Source organism: Pteronotus mesoamericanus, unplaced genomic scaffold, assembly GCF_021234165.1.
Source record: "Pteronotus mesoamericanus isolate MK-2021 breed Mesoamerican mustached bat unplaced genomic scaffold, CSHL_Meso_final contig_74, whole genome shotgun sequence".
NCBI classification, from domain to species: Eukaryota; Metazoa; Chordata; class Mammalia; order Chiroptera; family Mormoopidae; genus Pteronotus; species Pteronotus mesoamericanus.
In genome coordinates, this window is record NW_026555247.1 from 9,211,478 (window position 1) to 9,236,194 (window position 24,717).

Below are 24,717 nucleotides of genomic sequence, written 5' to 3' on the forward strand. Positions count from 1 at the left end.
TCTTGTATGGCCTCTATTTCAATTTTAGTCAACAAATCTGATGTCAGTATTCATACCTTCCCATTTAAAACAGCAAAAAATGGAGCAGCTAGATGCTGCATACGCATTCTAATCTGTTTTACAACAGATTTTTAAATTGATATTTATTTATTTATTTGTTTAACCCTCACCTGAGGACATGCTTATTGATTTTAGAGAGAGGGGGGAGGGAAGAGAAAGAGAGAAAATTGATGTGAGAGAGAATCATCCATCAGTTGCCTCACACATGGGGACCCAACTTGCAACTTAGGCATTGCCCTGACCAGGTATTGAACTTGATACCTTTACGTTTATAGGACAGTGCTCCACCCAACTGAGCTGTACCAGCCAGGGAAGTATTTATTTTTACTGCTTACACTATTGCAGATGTCCCTATTCCCTGCTTCCCCCGCCCCACCCCCGCCCCTGCTTTGTCCACCTCCACCCAGACCTTGCCCACCCTTTCCTCAGGCCACCACCACACTGTTGTTTGTGTCCATGCGTTAGGCATATACAATATCATCTTTTGGCTAATTCTTTCATCTTCTTTCATTCAGTCCCCCCGTTTTACAACAGATTTTTACCTGGGGCACAAAGTGACATAAACTGTTCTCAATGGTAGTGCAACAGAGAGGACTGAGCTAGGCTCAAATTTGAATTAGTATTTTTTGAGTAATTTAGACTATCATCAGTAAGTCCATCGCAGACCATAGGCCAGTGTAATTCTACGTCTAAGTGAGGAGGAACGCTTAGGGTGCTAGAAACATAAGAATATATTTAATGCAGCTTAGAAGAATTATGGCAAATAATGATTTAAAATACGGGAATTGCTAAACTGGATCAAATCTGTGGTTCATGTGACTCAGGATGCAGTCCCCCAAAATGGTCTGAAGAATACAAGTATGGCTGTCTTGTTCAGTGCTAGGTTTAAAATTTGTGTGAATTCCTTTAATAATTGACCATGAATTTAAAAATTTCCCTACTTTATTCTAGCCTGTGCAAGTTTTTCTGGAGACGTATATAGGTTTCCTGCCTTCAGGATAAGACCTTTTAAATGCCACATTTTCAAGTTATGAAAATCTTGTCAACCTACCATTGCTGGGTTTAGGTTTTGTACTGTTGCTGTTATTATTATTTTATGAAAGTAGAAATTTTTTCAAATTAAAGAGATCCTTCCCAATTTTTAAAAAATTTAGATTTATCTTATTGATTAGTGTATGTTTTCCCTGGGGATCTTCTGAAGCTCTCATCAAATAAATGAACTAAAATTGCTCAGTTTCTTCAGGGGTAAGTTTTTAAATTTTGTACCAATAATTCAGTGTTTTGTATATTTTTTTGGTCCTCAAATGCTTGAATTGTTGAAGTATGGACCTAATTAGTACTTCTTGGGATTTCACAAGAATCTAGTTCTTATAAATGGTTAACCTTATTATTTATCAAGTCTGGTTTAGTTATTATATTATGTTAAATACTCCAGCTAAATGTTGAGCTTAACATTTGTTTAAAAGTTATGAAAGAGAGTGAAATTGGATTATAGTATACTGATGATGGATAGATAATAAGTAGAAGCTTTCAGGAGTTTCAATGCTAAAAAGATTTTCTTAGGATATTTGTGAAGAAACTTATGCTAATAACTGAGCAAAAGCTAAATTAAATTTAAAGACTTAATTAAATTTAAACTTAATTAGCAAAAGCTAATTTAATTTTTAAAAACCTAAATTTTAATTTGATAAGTTTTAAAATTAAACTTTGGTAAATTTTAATGACCAATTTTACCACATAAAATTAAACAGTAAGCCTTTCAAATCCATAACGTGTGAATAAAGTTCATGAATGAGAAAGTTAATGGAAAATTCCTGATCTCTGTTTTTGGATAAAAGGTCAATAATTTTATAGAGTAAATTGTATATTATTACTCTTAATAATGTTATATTTATATATCACTTGAATAGCTGTGAGGATAATTTATACTTGGAGTTAGGGCAGGAAGTTTTAATATTGTCATAGATATTTTTTCTTGCTTCAAATACATATGTTCCCCCAAGAGACTCTGTTTGCATTTCTTCATTAGTGGAATTGTAAACATTTGACAAATAAGTGGCTAAGTGTATTCAACAATAATTCTCCAAATATCACTGCTCTGTGGATATAAGAGAAAAACAAATAATTATTATTATATTACTAAAGTGACAGTTTTCCATTTCGTTGTATTGAAGTAGAACTTATCCCCTAAAATTGACCCAGAATATTAGAAAAAAAATTTTGTTGTTGCATCATATGTTTTTGCTAGTACCTAATTATTTTGAAGTAATGAGGAACCATTAAAGAATTTTCAACAAATACATTTTTGTATGAAGTGCTTTGTGAGACTTAATTCTGCTAATTATCTCTGACTTCAGTTCTCACTGAATAATGAGAAAATTTTTTAAGGTATAAATTTTAGTCTCTGGGTATGCTGGTTGCCAGTATTTTCATTACAGAAGCTGAAACAAAAATTGAGTAGGAAAAAAAGAAGTATCATTGGTTGTTTTATTGGCTCAAGTTTGGGTGAAACAAGTTTAATATGAAACTCAACCTCAGTTAAGTTTCCAAACTTAAGATCCAAACTTAAGCTGTTTGTCTATTTTCTTCCTGTTTCTGCATTGTGCTAAGAGTGACTGTACATATACTGCAATGCACAAATTTTAAGAGTACTACTGGGTAAGCTTTCAATTAGTGCATACCTCTGTATAATTCAAAGCCCCTATGAAGATAAAGAATGTTACCATCACCTTGAAGTTTCCTGTGTCCCTTCCCAGTTGGCCCTACCCCCATTCCCTCAGAAGCAAGGACTCTTCTGATAATTTTCTCCCACAGATTAGTTTTGCATGTTTTAGAACTTCATATAAATCAAGTCATACAATAAGCACATTTAAATTTTTTAAACAAATTTGTGGGTTCTTGATTTGAAGCAGCATTTACTAACTCCTAAAAGCTGGTGATATAATTAAAAAATTCATTTGAGCAAAACTTAAAAAGTGTTTAGAAGGCCCTTTAAATTATAGAAGCAGCATATCCTGAGGTTTGAGGTTGAGTTTTAAACTAAATTGGACATGACATTAATTTCAGCTCCCATTGTAGAATTTTACTTGAGCTCTGTGTTCAGAGATATTCTGAAGCTGGATGTGGGCACATAGAATAGCTGGCATTTAGTGGAATATGCTATTGTTCCAGAAGATAAGGAATAGTGGCACAAGACCCACGCATTGGCTGTTCCTGGGAAATAGTTAGCAACTAACCTGTATTTTTTTTTCTTTTATGCTACATTTTTTGTTTACTTGGAGCCCTCTGTTTTCTAGAACTTAACCTTAGTGAGTGCATACCAGTAATCACATATTGAGTATTAAATAGAAATTAGAAGAAATAGTAGCCGCGATTCCATTAACTTTGTGTGCATATACTACTTGAGTTATTTAGAGGTAAGTATTTGGTTGCTGTGTATTTATGAATAGGGAGGTGGATGTGGGTTTAAATACAGAGAAAGCATAGTGTGCAGCATTATTCTCATCAACTTGTTTAATCCATACTTGTGTTTCTGTGGTTCCTTTCCATGTGGAATTTAAGAACAGTTCCTTGTCAGATATCCCAGATCATGGTTATGTAAAATCATAATTAATGTAAAAAAAAACCCCTATAACTTAGAGAATATTTTGTAGCTCTAGAACCATATTTTCTATAAACAACTAGAACATCAATTTGTTAATATCAAAACATCAGAATTTAATATGTTAAGAGAAGATGCTAAGGTATTTATTCTTCCTTTCTAGCAGTTTTTCGGAGGGAGAGTAAATAAAGGACTTAAGTTTTAAAAAATAGAATAGCTTTTTCTCTTGCTTGCCAAGAAGGAGCAAATATCTCTTGGGCCAATTTCCATCGCTCTAAGATAATTTCAGTCTCCGTAAGATGCCTGCTACAGGGGTGGGAAAAGATAGGTTAGTAATAATGATGATAACAAATAATACGATGATTAATAAATAATACAAGAATAAACTCTCTTGTACTCACAACTGTAAACCTACTTTTGGTCACCCCTGTATTGTATTTTAAATGGTACTTTCTTTGATAGAACACTGATGAATTCTCTTACATATTTTCACTCATAATTTTACTTTGTTCTCCAAATGTGCAGGAGTATGCTGCATATGTGCTGCCCCAAGAGTTACAGTTACTAAGATGGACAATGATGAGAATCCAAGATTGTTAGTCCCAGTTCAAATCTTTGTGATCTATATAAATATTCCATATTGTTCATTATATATACTTATATATGTATCAATATGAAATTTATATAGATGTGTATATCTTTTTTTTTTTAAATGGCACGTTTACCTCCGGCCAGTGGCATGAACTTTACCCTGATTGGTTTCTAGACCAGGCCATGAATAGCCCTGATGTGAGCTGGCACTGAGGTGCACCTTCCCAACCTTGTTCTGTGCTAGGGTGATACAACCAGCGTCTGGTCCAGTTGGGGCTGGACCCCTGCCTCATACCCTGAACCCCTCCTGCCTGGTCCCTGGGGAGTGGAGATTCAACCCCTCTCCACCTAGGGGCGGACTTCCAGGCTGTTATATTTTTGTGTACTCATCAAAAATAGTATGAAACTAACCCATAAACACATTTCTAACATTTTATTATTACCTTTCATAATTAAAATACTGAAAAGAATGCCTAACAAAAGATATAAAGGAAGAAAATATGAACAATAGGAAAATAGGCCAGAGTTGTTGATGAGTGTTTTTGTTGAGTTTCTTTCTGAATGTGTAAATGAGGCTCTGAATGTGTATGTATTACTTTGTAGAATTTTAATCTGACCACTGAGATCTTATAATACATTAAGTATGATAACAACTTGCTGAAATACATCATTGCTTCGAAGAGCTTTTTCTGTCTTTCGAGAGTCTGTTCTCAGAATGATGGAAATTGCATTATTCCAATTTGTATTTCTCCTCTAGAGGCATTAGTTCCTATAGGATTAATTTATTGGGGGCATTTTGAGTGTCTTATAAGTTACTTTTGTTTAGTGATGCACCCTGGATTTTAAATTTTATTTACAAAAAATTAAAGTATAGAATAAATTGTACTTTGAAAATTCTGTTTAGAAGTCTTATTTACTTACTCATTTATATAAGCCAAAAATGAGTTGAAGGACTTAAAAATAATTCACTATCAAGAGCTGACTCAAATACATGGTGACAGTTTTCTTCTTTCAGCTGAAATGAAAAAAACATGAAGCCCTGTTATCTGTTTTTCTTCTTTTTTGAAGCTAAAAATAAGGCCCTCCTATTACCTTAATTTTGCTTTCTTTATACCCAACTCTCACCCTCTCGATTTCCTGAACTGTTTATTTTGGAGAATGCCTTTACCATTGTCATTTTCCAGATATTTTTTTAAAACAGCCCATTAAAAGTCTTTATCTTTTTGGAGATATATTTTCAAATATTTATAGATAAAAAGATATATCTAAATGTGCTTTAAAATAATTGAGGATGGAAGGTGAGTGGGTAAAGATGTAGGCAAAATAAGATTGGTATTGAATTAATCATTGTTGAAGTTGGGTAATAATGACACAGCTGGTTTCATTCTATTGTTTCTTCCATTTTTGTGTATATTTTGAAATTTTCCATGATAAAGGTTAAAAAAATGAAGAAAGGATTTATATAAAGGTTTAAATTGGGCAGTATATAATATAATTTTGAATTCTACTCTAAAAAAATAACAAAGTGTGAGATACCCATAGTTTTCACTTTTGAACAAGTTAATCTTGCTACATACCAATGTAAATTTTAAGTAGGCTTTCTTGTTATGCTAAGATCAAGGTATTATATTTACAGTTAGGTGAGCACAGTTCATTGTTCTGTTGTTACAACTGAAGCAGGTTTGGCTGAATGACTATAATGATAATTCTCACTGTTTCAGGTAGTCCAGCAGCCTTCAGGAGGCATTGCAAAACAGGTGGCTACACTTTCCCATTCCTCAGCATTGACCATTCAGAAGTCTGGACAGAAGAAGCTGCCAGTGAACACTGCAATAACGACTGTTCAGTCATCTCCAGGTAGGCTCTGACCTGTCACACTGGGTTTGAAACATGATGGGGTTTTGTACTCAATTTTTATTACGCATTTTTAAAATCTACTAATATAAATGATACATTATTAATATGTTTCTTTCACCTTCTCTGAACAATATATTTTAGTGTTGGTAATTCTTTAGAAAATTTGAAGACTGGAGTTCTTGATTTTAGTAGATTATTTTGTGTTCAGGGAATAAATTCATTGTCATGTTTAAATTTAAACATAGTTTTAGGGTGGTTAAAATTTTTTTACATTATTGTTTGTATATTAAAAACTTTTGTCCTGAATTTTTCCTAATGTGGTGTGATTGCCCTTTTTTTATTATTATACTTTTTTCTTCTTTTGTATTATAGCTTCCATTCTAAAGCAAATTACCCTGCCAGGAAATAAAATTCTGTCACTTCAAGGATCATCTATTCAGAAAAATAAAATAAAAGAGAATGGAACAACATCCTTGAGGTAAAGAAAAATATGGTTAAAACTTGGTTTGGTTTAAGGAAGTAATATTTTTTAAAAGAATAAAAGAGATGACAGAATAATAGTTAGAATAAATAAATATATTTATGTCTTTTTAAAAAGCTAACAGTACTTGGAGCACAATTTATAAACAAAAAAGTGCACAGATTATAAGTGTACATCTCAATAAATTTCGACAAACAAACCTGTGTAATCATAATCCAGATCAAGATGTTGAATATATTCATCACTTTTATACTCCTTTCACATCAACTATCCTCAACCCCTGACTGTAACAGCCACTATTTTTGTATCTGTCATCATCGATCATTTGTGTCTATTCTTGAACTTCACGTAAATGAACAATTACATTATCTGCTCTTTTGCATCTGACTTTTTTCACTATGTTTTTGAGATTCATATCCTATGTCATTTTGAATATCAGAAGGTTGTTCTTTGTATTGGGGAAAAGTATTTGTTGTATGAATATAAGTTTGTTCTCTTTCCTGTTGATGAACATTGGGTTGTTCCCAGTTTTTGACAACTATATATAAAACCGCTGTAAATATTTACATACATCTTTTCTTTTTTAAACATAGTTTCTCATGTCTATGTAGTAAATATCTAGGAGTCAAATGGCTTGTTTAGTAGGTAGGTACATGTTTAGCTACAGAAGGTCCTGGATTTACTTCAGTTTTATGGTTTTTTGACCCTTTTAGTGGTTTGAAAGCTCTGTGCATTCTGTAGAAACCATACTTCGAATTTTGGGGGGAAAAAAGAAACCATATTCCAGTTTTGAATTTTTATTATTTCCTGGGCTAACAAAATGCCTTATTATAATCTTAGGGTGTGGGGCGGCAGCCACCAGATGATTTTGCCCCGCTGTCTGCTAATCTAAGTGTGCTGAGCAGGTTTAAGATAGACAAGGCTAAGCTATTGGATTCGATAGGTTAGGTGTATTAAATGCATTTTTGACTTACAATGTGTTTAACTTGTAATGAGTTTATTGGAATGTAACCCCATCATAAGTCCAGGAGCATCTGGAAACTATCAAACTGTTTACCAAAGAGACTGTACCATTTCATATTCCCACCAGCTGTGATGAGAGTTCCAGTTGCTCTCCAACTTTGGCAATGCTTGGTATTTTCAATTCTTTTGATTCTTACTATTTTAATAAGTGTATAGTGGTTATTATTGTGGTTTTAATTTGCATTTTCCTAATAACTGAAGATGTTGAGCATCTGTTTTTGTGCTTATTTGCTATCCACATGTTACTGGCAAGACGACGAGACCTTGGTTCTTGTCTTCTTGAAGGAAAAAGTGCAATCAAGAGGCAAACTGCTGCAAAGCAAGGAAGAATTTATTGGCTGCAGCAAAAACACTCAGGACAGTGAAATGAGGAAGAGCTTAGCATAGAAGAAGCAACAGGAGAGCCTAGGCTGGGCTGCTTTGGCTCACTGGGAAGTCAGAGAAAAGGGGGCCTTGGAGACAGATTCAGAGCTTAGCCTGGGATGAGCTGCGGCTGCCCATTGTTCTCTTGGTCGCAAGTCTTAAGGGGTCCCTTGGAGTTTAGGAGATGCCATGGGGGAAGAAGCGGGGAAACAGAAAGGCCTGGGCATGCTCCCTAGAGGGAGAACACGCTTTGTCCTGAGGATTTTTAATCTGTCTCTTGCAGGTAGGAATCTTAGGGGAGGTCTCAGGGAAGGATCCTAATAGACTGTTCATCAGCTTTTCAGATGTGTCCTTTCAGGGTTGTGGTCTCCACTGATTGGTTGATGCCAGGGAAGGGGGTCATTAGTCAATGCAGCTGGTCCTGAGGCAGCCATGGCATCACTTGTCTGGTTTTGATGCTTTTCTGGGCCTGGAGCGGAAATACAGCTGAGGCCTAGGTGCTCTCTTGAGGGAGGAAAGGTCAGGGGTTCCAAAACACATGACGAGTGATATACTAGGGGACAAAAGTTTACCCTGAGGGTGAGATCTTGGTTTCCCAGTTTAATCCGTTGCTAGGCACCCTGAGCTCTCCCCTCTGGTGCCCTTCTGTACCTGGCCCACGGTCCTCATTCTGCTCATCTCTTTCTAACTGCATACCACACACTTACCTTCTTTGATGAAGTTCAAACCTTTTGCTCATTTTTCCTTATTGAGTTGGATTTTTTTCTTCTGGTTGAGTTTATAGAGTTCTTCATATATTGAAGAACCAGATCCTTTGTCACATAAAGGATTTGGAAATATATTCTGTGGTGTGTATTATTCTCTTACCAATCTCTTTAACAGAGCAGAAGTTTTTAATTTTGCTGAAGTCCAGTTCATTAATTTTTTTTGTAGGTTATGCTTTTCATGTTTTATCTAAGAAATGTTTGTGTAATCCAGTGTTAGAAAGATTGTCTCCTATGCTTTGTTCTAGAAGTTGTACAACTTTAGGTTTGTTCTTTTTGTATTGATGTTGTTGAACTTTCATTTATAGTGTATGTAAAAATCAATGTGTGATCATCTATTTTCTTATTTCTCTGCCATTTCCAATTTGTAGCTACATTTTTTTTTTTTTTGGTCAAAACATATAAACATTTGTTATTCTTCCTTCCTCATCATCCTTATCTACATTTTAGTTGCAGGTCTGCTTTCATATTAAAATATTCATCTTTGGTCTTTTCTCTGAAGCTTTCTCAGTCATTTCTTGGTTAGATAAAGTTCATTGCTCAAGAAAGACTCATTGGTGTAGAATTCCCTAAGTTCTTGCACATTAAAAATAGGTTTTTAGTGTCCTTGATAATTGAAGGACAGCTCATCTGGATATGAAATTAACACTTTTTGTGTTGCATTTTTAAAAATGTCACTCCATTATTATCTTGATTTTTTTATGTTGTTTTTAATTTATTTGTTTTTTTTTTTTTTATTCTGAAGCCCTTGAGAGTTTCTTTACCTTTGAAATCTAATAGTCTTATACTAAGATATGTTGTGAAACATTCATCATTCTGGCTTAATTTTCCCAGTTGACCCTTTTAATAATTCTAGTTTTTTAAAATTTCTGGAAAGTTTTCTTGGATTATAGTTTTTAATATTGGTTTTAGTCCATTGTTTTGTGTTTTCTTTTCCAGGGACTGCAATTGTATAGATTTTGTTCCTTTTACCTTTCTCTTATTTCCATTATTTTGTCTCTAACCTTTTTATTGATCTCATTTTCATTCCCTTAGTTGTTTTTCCACCTTTCTTCATTGCTTTTTAATAGATTTTTTTTTTGTTTGGTCCCTAATTTTCTTGTGATGTCTTTGTTTTTGGTAGCAGGGTAATAGTGGCCACACAGAATGGGTTAAGAAATATTTCTTCCTCTTTTATTTTGGGAGGGGGATGTATGAACTATTGACATTTATTTTTTTAATATTTCATAGAATTCACCAGTGAAGGCATCTGGGCCTTGGCTTTTCTTTGTGGGTAGTTTTGTTTTATTTTGTTCTCTTCTTTGATTACTAATTCAATCTCTTCTTATAGGTCTATTCAGATTTCCTATTTTTTTCTTGAGTCAGTTTTAATAGTTTGTGTCTTTCTAGAAATGTATCCATTTCACCTAATTTATCTCAGTCTTTTTTTAAAATTTATTTTCTTTATTTTTTCAAATACATTTGTCTCTGCCTTCCCCCCACCACCTTCCCCTGTCCCCTCCCCCACAATCCTTCCCCTTTGGTTTTGTCCATGAGACCGTGCTACACGTTCCCGACCCTCCCATTCCCTTCCTTTTCCCCGCTCCCCCCTCCCTCCATCCCTCTTGTCTCTGTTCCTTTCTTTTCCTTTCAGTGTTGTTGGTCTTATTTTCCTTGCATCTTTGTATTGCTGGTTAGGTTCCGTTTACAGGTGAGATCATACACAAAAATAAACTCAAGATGGATAAAAGATTTTTCTTTGCATCAATTTGCCTTTGAAAACCTGTTTGATTCTGTTTTGGCTGCAGCACTTTAAATTTTCTTTCACCAAAAGGTGCTTTCCTCTCTCTTTTTTGCTCTCCCTCATGCCCAAGCTTATACATTTTAAAATTATGTTAAAATGAATGTAGTCCATGGTTTGCTCTACCAGGACACTAGTATTTTCTTATTTGGGATATATTTAGTCTTCTTGCCAGCAGTTTAGTCATCCTTGTGCCTGCCACTGATTCTCAGCTCTCTCTCTTTTGCAGTTTTTCTCAGTCTGCTTTTGCCATCAGCCTTGAGTTAAAGGAGGTTTGGGTGAATGGGTTGGGGGGTGGTGAGCAGGGAGTTCGGGTGGGGAATTGGTTGCCGGAGGACAAGGGAATAGGCACTGGAACTTGTTTTCCTTTTTTGTTATACTTATGTTGAAGTGTTGGTTCTACTTTGTCTTCAAGTTATGCTGAGGCTGTGGTTTTTGTTATTCTATATTGTTTTGGGAGGAAATGTTGGAAGATGGTGATTTAGATAGTTATTATTGTCTTCCAGGGCAGTAAGTTTTGACAAAAGGTTAAATTTATGTACCAGTACAACACCTGTAACCCATTTAACATTTCCATCAATAGTTCACAAGGGTTTAAATTTCTCTACATCCTTGTCAACACATCCTTGTTATTTTCTGGGTTTTTGTTTGTTTAGTTTGCAATTTTTAAAAAAACATAATGGCCACTCCAATATGTATAAAGTGATATTTCATTTTGGTTGTGATTTGCATTTCTATAATGATTAGTGATGTTGAGTATTTTTAATGTACTTATTGGTCATTCAAGTACTTTGCTCATTTTTAAATCAGGTCATTTTATTATTGTTGAGTTTTAGGAGTTCTTTACATATACTGTATATTAATTTTTATCAGATGTTTGATTTGCAGATATTGTCTCCTCCTGTTCTGTGGCTTTCCTTTTTACTTTGTTTATAGTGTTTATTGATATGCAAAATTTTAAAATTCTTATGAAGTTCATTGTTTTTCTAATTTTTCAGTTGTTACCTGTGCCTTTGGTGTCATATCTAAGAAATCATTGCCAAATCCAGTGTCATAAAGCTGTTGTCCTGTACTCTGTTAAAAGTTTTATAGTTTTAGGTCTTACACTGATGTCTTCAATTCATTTTGAGTTAATTTTTATAAATGGGGCTGGTAAGAATCCAACATCATTTATTTGTATGTGGACGTCTAGTTTTCCCAGCATGATTTGTTCAAAGTACTACTGTTTCCCATTGAAAGATCTTGGCATCTTTGTCAAAAATCATTTGACTATATATGTGAGAGTTTATTTTGGGGCTCTCTGTCTATTCCATCTGGCTATACATCTGTATTTATGTTACTGCTACACTGTTTCGATAACTGCACCTTTGTGGTAGGCTGGCATGGTTTCTACCTTGCACACCAGCCCTCATGGTGGACTGCTTCACTACAGACTGCAAAGCTTCTTGCTGCTTTTTCCTTCAGACCTCACGGTCAAATCCTCCTACTTCATGGCTTCTTCCTCATGGTTGCCTCCCCACTCTTAGCCCACCCTTATTTTCAAATGCTGACCAGGAACTTTATGTGTCCTCATATCCAGCCCCTCCTACAATGTGCTGCCTTTTGCCAGTTTCCCTGTATTTTTTTTACCTCTTTTTGGCTGCCATCTTTAGTCAGGGCAAGAGTACCCCGTGACACAGGAGCCTCTGGCTCCTGCTTCTCATGCAGGTGCTTTATAAGCTTCCCCAGCTGCTTCACAAGTCACTATATGGACTGAAAGATCTTTTACTTGGGGCAGCAGCACAAGCATCAACTAGCTATCAACTTGTCATTGTTTTGAAAAGTATTTTAACTACCATATCATTCCCTTCCCTCATCCCCCAACCATGGGTTGTGGGGAATACTTTGGGGGACCCCTGCTTGGCCCCTCATTTCAGTTGTACAAGTCTTTGCCTCCTTGTTTAAGTTATTGCTAAGTATTTTCTTTTTTTAGGCTCTTGCTTTCTAAATTTTCTTTACAGATCGTTCATTGTTAACGTATAGAAATGTAGATGATTTTTGTGTGTTTATTTTGTATTCTGCTACTTTGCTCAATGAATTTATTAGTTTTAACTTTTTTGTGAAATCTTTAGGGCTTTCTAAGATATGGGATCATATCTGTGAATAGATAATTTTACTTCTTCCTTCCCAATTTGGTTACCTTTCATTTCTTTTTCTTGCTAACTGCTCTGGTTAGTACCTCCAGTACTCTGTTGAATAGAAATGGCAAAAGGGGGCATCCTTTCTTGTTCTTGATCTTAAAAGACAAAGGTTTCAGTCTTTCATCATTGAGTATGGTGTTTGCTGTGGGTTTTTCATATATATTTCTTCACTAGGTTGTAGCTTCTTTCTTTTCCCAGTTTTTTGAGTGTTTTTATTATGAAAAGGTGTTCAAGTTTGTAAATTCTGTACATCAGTTTAGATGATCAGATTTCTTTTCATTTTTGTTAATGTGGTGTATTACATCGACTGATTTTTGTATGCTTGACAAGAGTAAATCCCACTTGGTCATGGTATATAATCCTTTTAATATGCTGTTAAATTCAGTATATCAGTATTTTGTTGAGGAATTTTGCATCAGTGTTCATAAGGGATATGGGTTTATAGTTCCCTTTCCATACTGTCTCTGGTTTTGGTATTATGGTAATACTGGCCTCATACAATGAGTTAAAAAATATCCTCTTGTCTTTAAATTTTTTTTTTGAAAACTTTTAGAAGATTTGGTATTAGTTCTCTTTAAAATGTTTGGTATAATTCACAGCGAAGACATCCGGTCCAGGAATTTTCTTTGTTTTGGGATATTTTGATTACTGATCCAATATCCTGTAATTAATTTGTTAATTTGACAGTTTTACTTTTGTTGGTGATTTCTAACTCCATCCCATTGTGGTCAGAGAAGATATTTTGTATGTTATCTTTTCAAATCTATTGAGACCTCAATTGTAGGCTAACATATGGTAAATCCTGGAAAATGTCCCCTGTACACTTGAGAAAAATACGTATGCTCTTGTTTGGGTAGCATATTCTATAATATATGTCTGTTAGAGTTAATTGGTTTATTGTGGTTTAGTTTTTCTTTTCTGTATCAAGACATTTGTGTCAGTCAAGAGTGAGAGATAAAGCTTGCCAACTCTAGCCTGTTTTCAAGGGTGATGCTGCTGGATTAGCCAAAACTTTATTTTCTCAACATGTTGCTAATCCATTCAACCAGTGTTTGTTATATAGATGACTGGGTTGTTATTATTCTAGTTTTATTCCATATTGTCTTTCAGGAATGTCATGAGGCATTTAGAAATTATTATTTAGAAATTAATCATATCTTTAGTCCTAGGCTTTCCTTAACGTGCCAATCGAGAGACTCATTTAAAATGTAGTAACTTGGCAGTTTCCAGTTATATTTATTCACTCCTTATACTGCACTGGGTATTGTATTTAGAAGACAAGTTTTATAACATCCGCTTTTCTAAATACCTCAGTGAGGTAGACACTGTCATCATATCCGTCTTATAAAGGAGGACATTAAGGTTTAAGAAAAATTTTATTATTTGACCAAAATTACATAGTTAGGGTAATGGTAGAGTCAGGATTTGAGCTCAGACTGCCCTGTATTAGCGATATTTGCAGACTCCTGACAATCCTCCCTCCCTCCATTCCTTCCTTCCACCATTCTTTTCTTTTTTTAATTAATAAAACTTTTTCTAATCTTTTATTTTAAAAATTGCCACCTGTCAATTTTGTGATAGGTACTCAGGTCTGAATTGAAATCTGAAAACCTGGGTTCAAGTCCTAGATTTGTCATGATTTAACCTTTGATCTTTGACCCTAATTCTTTTCACCTGTAAAATTGAGATTAAAATTAACTCTTTTACATAGAACATGCAGATTTTAAAAGGATAAAAATGATAACATTGGAAAATACCTTGAAAATTGTATCACTAATATAAAAGCAGAATATGTGCACTCTTAGAAACTAGTGTAAGTGTAGTTACACTGCTTTACAATTGCACAGACCTCCACAATCCATGATCTATATAATCTTTATAGTTTTGAAGAATCATTTTACTCAAAACAAGTAGGAAGAATTTTTATATTTAAATTTTGTGCTGTCACTATAATTTTATATGTCTAGAAATACACTAATCAAGTCCAGGCTTGAATAAAAGGGATATTTGGGTAAATCTAAAACTGGTTCTGTTCCATCATGCCATATTTGTTATACCATGTAAGAGAGGTGTCTCAGCAATGCCTACATCTAGAGTTCGTCTCTACCTTATTCATAACATGAGTCTAGTCTATTAAAAAGATTTTTTTGTTTTACTTTGTTAAGTCCTCTGTATCTTTAGTCATCTTTTGTCAGTTCTATCCATTATTGAGAGTGGGGCATTGAAGTCTCCAACTGTTACTGCAGAATTGTGTATTTCTCTTTTCAATTTGTTTCATACATTTTGCTAGTTTCTTAATAGGTATGTGACTGTTCATAATTATTATATCTTCTTGCTGTATTGAACCTTCTTCTTATATATAATATTTTTTTCGTCTCTTGTAACCTTTTTTGATTTAAAGTCTATTATGCCTCTTATTAGTATAGCCATTCCAGCTCTTTTATGGCTACTATTTACACAGAATATCTTTTTCCATCCTTTCGTGTTTAATCTGTGTTTTTGGATTCAAAGCAACTGTCTTATAGACGGCATACAGGGTGTGGCAAAAGTAGGCTTATGGTTATTCATATGGAAAATACAATAATTAAAAAATAATAATGCAAGAATAAACTCTGTTTAGTATCTCACAATTGTAAACCCACTTTCCCCAACCTTGTATATTAGGATGGTGTGTTTTTGTTCATTCTGTGAATTGCTGTCTTTTGAATGGAAAGTTTAACCATTTACATTTAAAGTAATTACTGATGAGGACTTTTGTCCTTTTGCATATTTTTTTCTGTGTGTCTTACAGCTTTTCTGTCCCTCATTTCCTGCATTACTATATTCTTTTGTATTTAGTTGACTTATTTTGTGTAAAATGTGTAAATTATTTTCTCCTTTTTAAATGTATATTTTTTAGCTATTTTCTTCATGTTTACCATGGGGAGTACATTTAACATCCTAAAATTGTAACACTGTAATTTGAAATTGCACCCATGTGCCACATAATGATGTTTCGGTCAGTGGTGGACCACATATACCACAGTGGTCCCATACAATTATCTTGGAGCTGAATTTTCTGTAAGAAATGGAAGGATATATGGTTCAGGAGTAATTATTTCTTTCTCTGATGGGAGCAATGTCTGTGGGGATTGGCAATTGATTTCCTCTCACTCACAGCACCTCAATTTTGAATGCACAGGTTATATCCTAAATAGTCAGTCACTGACCTGTTTTGACACCAAGGTGCCTGTCCCCACAGTGTTGCATATTTAGAGGGTGCTACAGTCCTCTGAGGTCTAGCTTTATGGTCTTCAAAATACATTGCTATAAATTTTTTGTTGAGGGGCTAGGATCCTATGCAAGGACACAGGTTCACAAGAGCTATCTTAACAAGTATTAAGTGCTACTACCACTTTAGTAAAGCTTTCTGTGATAGTGTACAGCCAGCCTGTTCCTGTACTTAGGAAATATTTTTAGATTGTAATGATCTAAAGCACAGATAAGTTTTATTTCTTCCATCAAGTCAATGCCACGGAGAGCCCTTTATGCCAGATAGTGTCAATGGAACCAAACACAAACTTCCGAAGTCAAAATGAGTCCTCAGTTGTATACCTTTTCCATTTTAAACCTATCTTTTTTTTTTTTTTTATGAATACCACAGAGTTCCTTAATCTGATCACTGATTCAGTATGCACTGGCCAAAACCACATTGCTGTGACAATTCCCTGTGTTCCTTGATTGCTCCATCTTGATTTCTTATTCCTGCTGTTTCTCAGCCCACTTTTCACTCCTTCCTGACAGATTACTCCCTTCTGTACTTCCTGGTGATCTGTACCTTACCTGGTTTTGCTTTGATATTTTCAGTCAATTCAGTTCACATCCCTGTTCATGGAGCAGCATTGGCAGCTTAAATGTACTTTTTCTGATCCTATCAGAAAGACTCAGGAGGAGGGCTTGTGAGACAGTTTTTATAAAGTCTACAGTAGTGTAGAGTAATGGTCTGGGCCTTCGTATTCACTCAACACTCATTCACTGACTCACGCCGAGCAACTTGTAGTTCTGCAAGCTCCATTCATCGTGAGCTATCCACGTGTACCATTTTTTGATCTTTTTTTTTACTGTATCTTTTTTATGTTTATATATACAAGTACATAACCATTGTGTTACAGTTGCCCACAGTATTCAATACAGTAATATGCTATCAAGGGTTGTAGTCTAGGAGCAATAGACTATATCATATAGCTTAGGTTTGTAGTAGGCTATTACCATCGAGGTTTGTCTAAGTTCACTGTGTGATGTTCACACAATAACACAATTGCCTAACGATGCATTTCTCAGAATGTGTCCTTGCTATAAAGAGACATATGACTGTATACTAGCTTAACTTATATGATGTACAAAAACTCTGCTTCTTTCTTGTTATTTCCCTATTCCTTTAGGTTGTTAATGTTGCAAAATTACGTCTTTACATTATACATGCCCCAAAACATAAAACTTAAAATCTTTTAAATGCATTGGTCTCTTAAATTATGTGGAAAACAAAATATGGAGATGTAAATCAAAGTTATAATAATTCTAGCTTTAAAACCAATAATTGTTTTTATTTAGTGTTTCTCTAAAGTCATAGAAAACAGAAAGAGGACTTAAAACCATTATGAAAATAATGCTAGTGTTTATAATTGCCCATGCATCCTTTATTGAGATTAATTTCTTTATGTGGCTTCAAGTTACTGTACAGTGTCTTCTCATTTTACCCTGCAGGACTCTGTTGAGCATTTCTTGTAAGGCAGGTCTACTTGGGCAAAAAAATCTGAACTCCCTCAGATTTTGTTTCTCTGGGAATGTCTTAATTTCTTTTTCTCTTTAGAAGGGCAGTTTAACCACATATGAGGTTCTTGGTTGACTTTTTTTTTTTTTTTTTTTTAAAGCACATACCTTCTGGCCTCCAAAGTTTCTGATAAAAAAATCTCAATCTCATTGAGGATGCCTTGTATGTGATAAGTTGCTTCTTTCTCAGTGCTTTCAAGATTGTGTCTTTGTCTTCTGAAAGTTAGATTATCATGTGTCTCCAATGGGTCTTTGTGAGTTATCTGGGAGTTTTTTTGAGCTTCTGAGGTGTTTATATTCATGTCATTCCTCAAATATGGAATGTTCTCAGTCATTATTTCTTCAGATATTCTTTCTGCCTCTTTCTTCCGCCACCTTGTGAGACCCTTGCAATAAATGTGTTTGACCTGATGGTATCCCAGAGGTCCTGTAGGCTTTGTTCATTTTTCTTCAATCTTTTTTCTTTTCCTCACAATCAGTAATTTCCATTTTTCTGTCTTCTAGATCACTGATTCTTTCTTCTGCCTTCTCTAGTTTGCATTTAAATCCCTCTAGTGATTTTTTTTTTTTTTTCCATTTCATTTATTGTACTTTTCAGGTCCAGAATTTCTTTTTGGCTTCTTTTTCAGTTTTCTATCTCTTTTTTTGATTTTTTTTTTCCATTTTGCTCACACATCATTTCTTTGATTCTCCCTAACACCTTTAAAACAGATTTTATTTAAAATTTTTCTAATCCTCAACTGAGGACATTTTTTCATTGCTTTTAGAGAGAGAGGAAGGGAGAGAGAGAAACATCAATGTGAGAGAGAAACATCAATTGGTTGGTTCCTGTATACACCTGGACAGGGGATTGAACCCGCAACCTAGGTATGTGCCCTGACCAGGAATCGAACCTGCAACCTTTCAGTTATGGGACAATGCTCCAACCAATGAGCCACACCAGCCAGGGCTAAAACAGTTGTTTTAAAGTATTTGTTCAGTACATTCATCCTCAGATCTTTTTTCAGGGACAGTTTCTGTGGATATTTTTTCTCCCTTTGAATGGGCCTTGCTTTTATGTATCTTTGTATGTCTTGTGATTTCTTTGTTGTTGTTGAAGACTGAACGTTTGAACCTAATAATACAGTAACTATGAAAATTAAATTCTCCCCATCCCCCAGGATTTGCTGTATTTTGTTTCAGTGGTTTTGTTTGTTTGTTTGTTTGTTTTTATTGTAGGATAAACCTAAGAGTTGAGCTTTAGATCTTTTCAGATGTTCTTTAGCATGTGTTCTGAGTTTCTGTTTCCCCCAACATGTGCAGTTATCTTTGAATGTCCTAATCTTTTATGTCCATTTTTTAAAAGGAAAAAAAGAGGAAAGTGAGGGGAATGGGAGAAAGAAGGACTGACCCTTTAAATGCACTGGAAGTTACTTTGGCTGGAGGGTGAGAGACTTGCAACAGAGGGAAGAGTTACAAGCAGGGCCTCTCACCTAACTGTCTGCTCCTCTGAGATCAGAAACAACAATCAGAACACGTAGTACTGATATTTGGAGGACAGATCGTTTTTGTTGATCTTAGCTCCCCCAGGTGTGGGCAGACTGCTCCAATACATGTGCATAGCTGTGTCCCTCAGGGCAGGGGGATTGGTAACCCCTGCCAAACTGACAGCTGAAGTTGACTATAATTAACCACAATTTACTCTCTAAGCCTTCCCCTGGAAGTTGTAAGCCTTCTGTAGACTCCAAAGTTCCACAGTATTATCAGGCAGATGGATTCCTGTTGCCTACTATTCCACCATCATCTTAGAATCCTCCTCAGAGTGCTTTTCAATAAGCTCTTTGCTTGGCCTCTCTGACTTTAATTCTGCAGAGCTTCAGTGCTAAATGCCTTGAGGCAAAAATCATCAGGACTGCTTCTTTTGCCTCATTTCTGGATAGGGTTATGGCCCATCCCTCAAGTCTTGGCAGCCTGAGAAGCCTTAAACTCTGACTTTTTTCTGTCTTTATGAGATTGCCTAATTCTCTCTTAGCTTTTCTCCTTCTTAGTAGCTGCCCTCTCCCAGGGTCTCTTAGTATCTTGTTCCACATCAAGATTAGCACGTACCCAATGGAAAAATAATGGAAAACATTGGGATTCCTTCAGTGAGGTTCTTTTCTCTTTGGATTGTTGCCCTTTAAGACCTGGTTCCCTTGGCACATCTCTGCCTTCAAACTTTTTTTTAAAAATCCTTACCTGAGGACATGTTTGTTGATTTTAAAGGGACAGCAGGGGTAGGGGCGGAAAGACAGACAAACAGACATCAATGTGAGAGAGAAACATTGGTTGCCTCCTGCATGCGCCCCGACCAGGGATCTAACCCCCAATACTCTTGGTGCATGGAAGGATGCTGTAACCAACTGAGTTACCCCACCAGGGTGCAAACAAACTTTTAAAAATTACTTTTCTGGCTTTATTAGTTTTTCTTGATCAGGACAATTACCTATTATAAGTGATAGTCTACAACACAAGCAGAAGTTCTTGTGTAATTCTTTATGTACTATTTATTTGTATCCAGATATTTATTGGAGTTAGTAGTTTCAACTCACTTTATAGTATATTTTGATGACTAGAAGTTGCTAATTTCGAAGTAGGTGAACTTAGCAATTTATTTTATGAATCCTTTATTGATGTTTTATTTATCCTCCTTGGTATCATAAAGAGTCTCCTTTACAGTCTTCTAAATGTTTTGAAATTTTCCTTTTAGTATTGAAATCTTTGTTATGAGTATTTAATTTTTTCTCCTAGGTGTAGGGTAGGGATAGTGGTTTACTTATTCACATAAATCCCGTGGTACCTCGGTACTCACTGTTAATACATTTTGATGAGTGGCAAGCAAGCGACGATTGAGGAAGCATTTTCTTATGTGGGTTGTGTCGTGACTCATACCAGTTTTAGCAAGTGTGACCAGTGGTGAGCAAGCGCCATGCGCTGAAACATTTTTTGTCATCAAAATGTGACAGGTACCAGGTTTGACAAGTTCTAAAGACGACCAGTACCAAGGTACCACTGTGTTATCATTTGTCCCACAGCATTAAGGAATAATCTGTCTTTCCTCGCTGATCACTCTTTTATGTCATACATGCATGGATCTTTTCTGTGCTATCCTTCTAGTTTATCTTACTTTTATCTCTCTTTTATCTTATTGGTTAATTTGTTCATTTTCAGTAGCAGCATACTCTCAGTTTATTATAACTTCAAAATAAATTTCGTATCTGTGAAGGCATATTTCCTACTTACCTCTCCTTTATTTTCTTTCCTCCACCTTCATATCCCCCTGCCCTGTTCTTTTATGCATGTCTTTAACATCTTGCAATAAAGTGATATAATTTAATCTGTACAGTTTATACACAATTTAATTTACCTGTAGGGCTTATTCCTAGGCAACTTTTTATTGTTATTACAGATAATATTTTTGGGAATTGCCATTCTGTTTTTAATTTATAGAAAACAGGTTTTTAAAAAAATAAAACTCATAATGCCAACTGCCTTGTGAAGTTCTTACTACTGACAATTTTTAGATTGTTTTGGGTTATTCATATAGGCAATGTCCAGAGTGAGATTATAATTATGGGTTACCTTTATTTTCCTCCCCTTTTAGCACTTTAAAAATGTCTTTTCATTGTTTTCTAAAATCCATGTATGTGTTTACTTTCAAAAGTAAAACAAACAAGGAAAAGTCACCCTGAGTTAAACCACAGGGAAACAGCAAAGCATTTGGAACTCTAATGACTTCAAACATTGGATGACCATATATTCAGTATTAAAAACTATTATAAGGGGGTTAAAAGTAAAATGTGGAATCACAAAAATGAGCAAGTAAAAATGATCTATTAAGAAATGAACACAAAGATTTGAAAAAGAGCCAGTTAGACATTGAGAAGTGAAAAATGTAATTGTTGAATTTAAAACCTTATTGGATAGGTAAATTAGGTAAAGCAAATCGAGTTTGCTTTACTCCAAAGAGGATTTTTGACTGTTTCTTGTAGCAAACAGGGATGACTATTGACTTGAGACCACTTTAGCCTTTTTCTAGGAAACCTGACTTAGATAAAATTTCTACACTTTAATAGAGGCCCAAGAACTAACGCTAGCCACAGGCATTTGCCCCTACTGCAGTTCTACCTTTACACTGTGCTTATTTTTACTGACACTTTTTTGACAACTTCTGTGCACTCAACACTGGAATGAAAATGTCTTATGCCGGTCTAGTTGTAATGCCATGTAATTTCTCCTCAGTAAATGTAGTCCACTTACTGCCTGAAGCAAAATTGTCACCATTAGTATGTTCTTTGGGAAATTTCTAGCTTATTACTTTTCCTCATTTATCTACCCAGTGCTTATTGCTTTTCACATTCACATGAATATGAATGATGATTTGTTATATATGTTTTAAATATTTACTCTCCAGTATAACTTGTAACTTTGTTTTTAGTGTCTTTTATTATGTGAAGATTTTGTCGCAATTAGATTCCTATATGGCTGTTAAATTTTACTTTATTCTAAGAAATCCTTCCCTATTCTGAGCTTATAATGATGTGATCCGATACTGTTTTTCAAGATATCTATACACACACCCCTCACATATGCACACATACCTTTTTTTTTCCTCCCCTTTATTCCCCTCCACCCTATATTACTCCACCCCTCAGCCTTCCCCTCTTAGTTCATGTCCATGGGTCATACATATAAGTTCTTTGGTTCCTCCATTTCCTAATACTATTCTTAACCTCCACCTACCTATTTTGTACCTACTATTTATGCTGCTTATTCCCTGTACCTTTTCCCCCATTCTTCCCCCTCCCCTCCCCTCTGTTTTACTGTTAATCACTTTTGATCTCCTTTTTCTTAGATAAGTCCTTTTAACATTTCATATAATAAGGGCTTTATGATGATGGACTCCTTTAACTTGACCTTATCTGGGAAGCACTTTATCTGCCCTTCCATTCTAAATAATAGCTTTGCTGTATAGAGTAATCTCCAATGTACATCTTTGCCTTTCACGATTTTGAAAACTTCTTTTGAGCCCCTTCTTGCCTGCAAGGTTTCTTTTGACAAATCAGCTGAGTCTTATGGGAACTCCTTTAGAGATAACTGTCTCCTTTTCTCTTGCTGCTTTTATGATTCTCTCCTTATCTTTAATCTTGGGTAACTTAATTATGATGTACCTTGGTGTACCTTATGGTGTGTGCTTCCTTGGGTCCAACTTCTTTGGGACTCTCTGAGTTTCCTGGATTTCCTGGAAGTCTATTTCCTTTGCCAGATTGGGGAAGTTCTCCATTATTTTTTCAAATAAGTTTTCGATTTCTTGCTCTTCCCCTTCTCCTTCTGGCACCCCTATGATTCTGATGTTGGAATGTTTAAAGTTGTCGCAGAGGTTCCTAAGCCTCTTCTTATTTTTTTGAATTCTTGTTTCTTCATCCTGTTCTGGTTGAATGTTTATCTCTTCCTTCTGCTCCCAGCCATTGATTTGAGGCCCAGCTTCCTTCCCTTCACTGTTGGTTCCCTATATATTTTTTTTGTTTCACTTTGCATAACCTTCATGTTTCCCTCCATTTTGCAGCCATATTTAGCCAATTCAGTGAGCATTCTGATTACCAGTGTTTTGAAAAGTGCATCTGATAGGTTGGCTATCTGTTCATCGCTTACTTCTATTTTTGCAGCTTTGATCTGTTCTTTCATTTGGGCCATATTTCTTTGTCTCAGTGTGCTATTATGTTGGATGAGGCAGAGCCTTAGGTATTCACCAGGGCAGGACATCCCAGAAAGAGGAGTTTTGATGCTCTCTGTGGGGAAGGGGTCCGAGAGGGAACAATGATGCTTGCTCGGGTTTCAGTCACTTCCCCCTCTACTCACATGCAAATTGGGCTCTTCTGGTGTTGATTTCCAGGTGGGTCGTTTTTTGTACCTTTTAGGTCCCTATGGTCTTTCCAAGGAACACTCCCGTGAGGTCGGGAGTTTCTCCTGCCACCGTAACCCCCACAGATCTAAAATCTTTTTATCTCAAGAAGTTTTGAGGTTTTCTTTTCCCACACTGGAACCCTGGATTGAGGGGTCTGTCTCGCTCCCCAGCTGTTCGTCTGGTTTATCCACATGCAAATATGGGACCACCCTGTCTCCCAGCCACCGCCTTGCTCCACTCCTCTCCGCCCTGACTGCTCATCCTACATACCTTCTCATATTCAGAAATTCTTGATTTTATCTTTGTAAATGTCTTACGCTACAAATTCTTTGTAACTGAGTTAATATTTGCCATTTTGCAGCTTCCTGTGAAGAAAAAAATGACTTTAGATTATGAATTCTATTCAAATAGTGACTTAAAGTAGGGTCCTGTTCTGGACAAAGGAAATTAAGAATTTTTCCAAATTGGATTGCTTATCTCAAAAGTAGTTACTGAAGAATTCATCATTCTTACCTTTCTAATTTGAAATGCTACTATTTATCTTATAGCAAATTCTCATTTATACAAGGGTACATTTATAGAATTTCATTTTAGTGCTGTGTTTTGTTTTATTTCTATACTGATATTTTTGCATTTTCAATTATAAGTTCGGTATTTTTATGTCTGATAAAGCAAGCATTTTCTTTTTATTCTTTTTTAAATCAAAGGTATATTGGTTTTCCTTGTTATTTTTCTTTTGCAGATTAATTTTAGACAGGACAGTTTTTTGAATATTTTATATTGAGATTATATTATTTAGGTTAATTGGGGAGGATTGACTATTTTATGAACCCTGGTTGTGGATAACAGAAAAAGTAAAAAACAGTGGTTTAAGCAAGATAGAAGATAATCTCTCATATTCAGGTAAACTGGAAGTAGGTATACCATTGCAAGTAAAATGGTTCATGGTGTTAGGGACGGGAGCTCCTTGTTTGCAACTCTTTCTGGTTTTTAAAAATTTATTAACTTACTTATTTTTAGAGAGAGGGGAAGGGAGGGAAAAAGGGAGAGAAACATTCATCGGTTGCCCCTCGCTTGACCATAACTGGGGGCCTGGCCCGCAACCTAGGTGTGTGCCCTAACTGGGAATGGAACTGGTGACCTTTTGGTTCACAGGCTGGTGCTCAGTCTACTGAGCCACACCAGCCAGGGTTGCTTTCTGTTCTTAAACACACTAGCTGTGTCCCCACTATATTTTTTAGATATGGCATTCCCTGGACTCTCAGTTTAAAAGTTGCTATCTTTTATT

General features: G+C 35.4%; 1 protein-coding gene across 2 annotated transcripts in view; it reads left to right on the forward strand.

Annotated features, from left to right (window-relative positions):
- The window catches only part of TAF4B (TATA-box binding protein associated factor 4b), a 128,879-nt gene that overhangs the window by 39,450 nt on the left and 64,712 nt on the right, over positions 1-24,717 (forward strand). For both annotated transcript variants that reach the window (XM_054583478.1, XM_054583480.1), the window contains 2 exons: positions 5,974-6,109; positions 6,482-6,587. In XM_054583478.1, the coding sequence (XP_054439453.1) occupies positions 5,974-6,109; positions 6,482-6,587 (242 nt within the window). The remainder of the gene's footprint in view (positions 1-5,973; positions 6,110-6,481; positions 6,588-24,717) is intronic.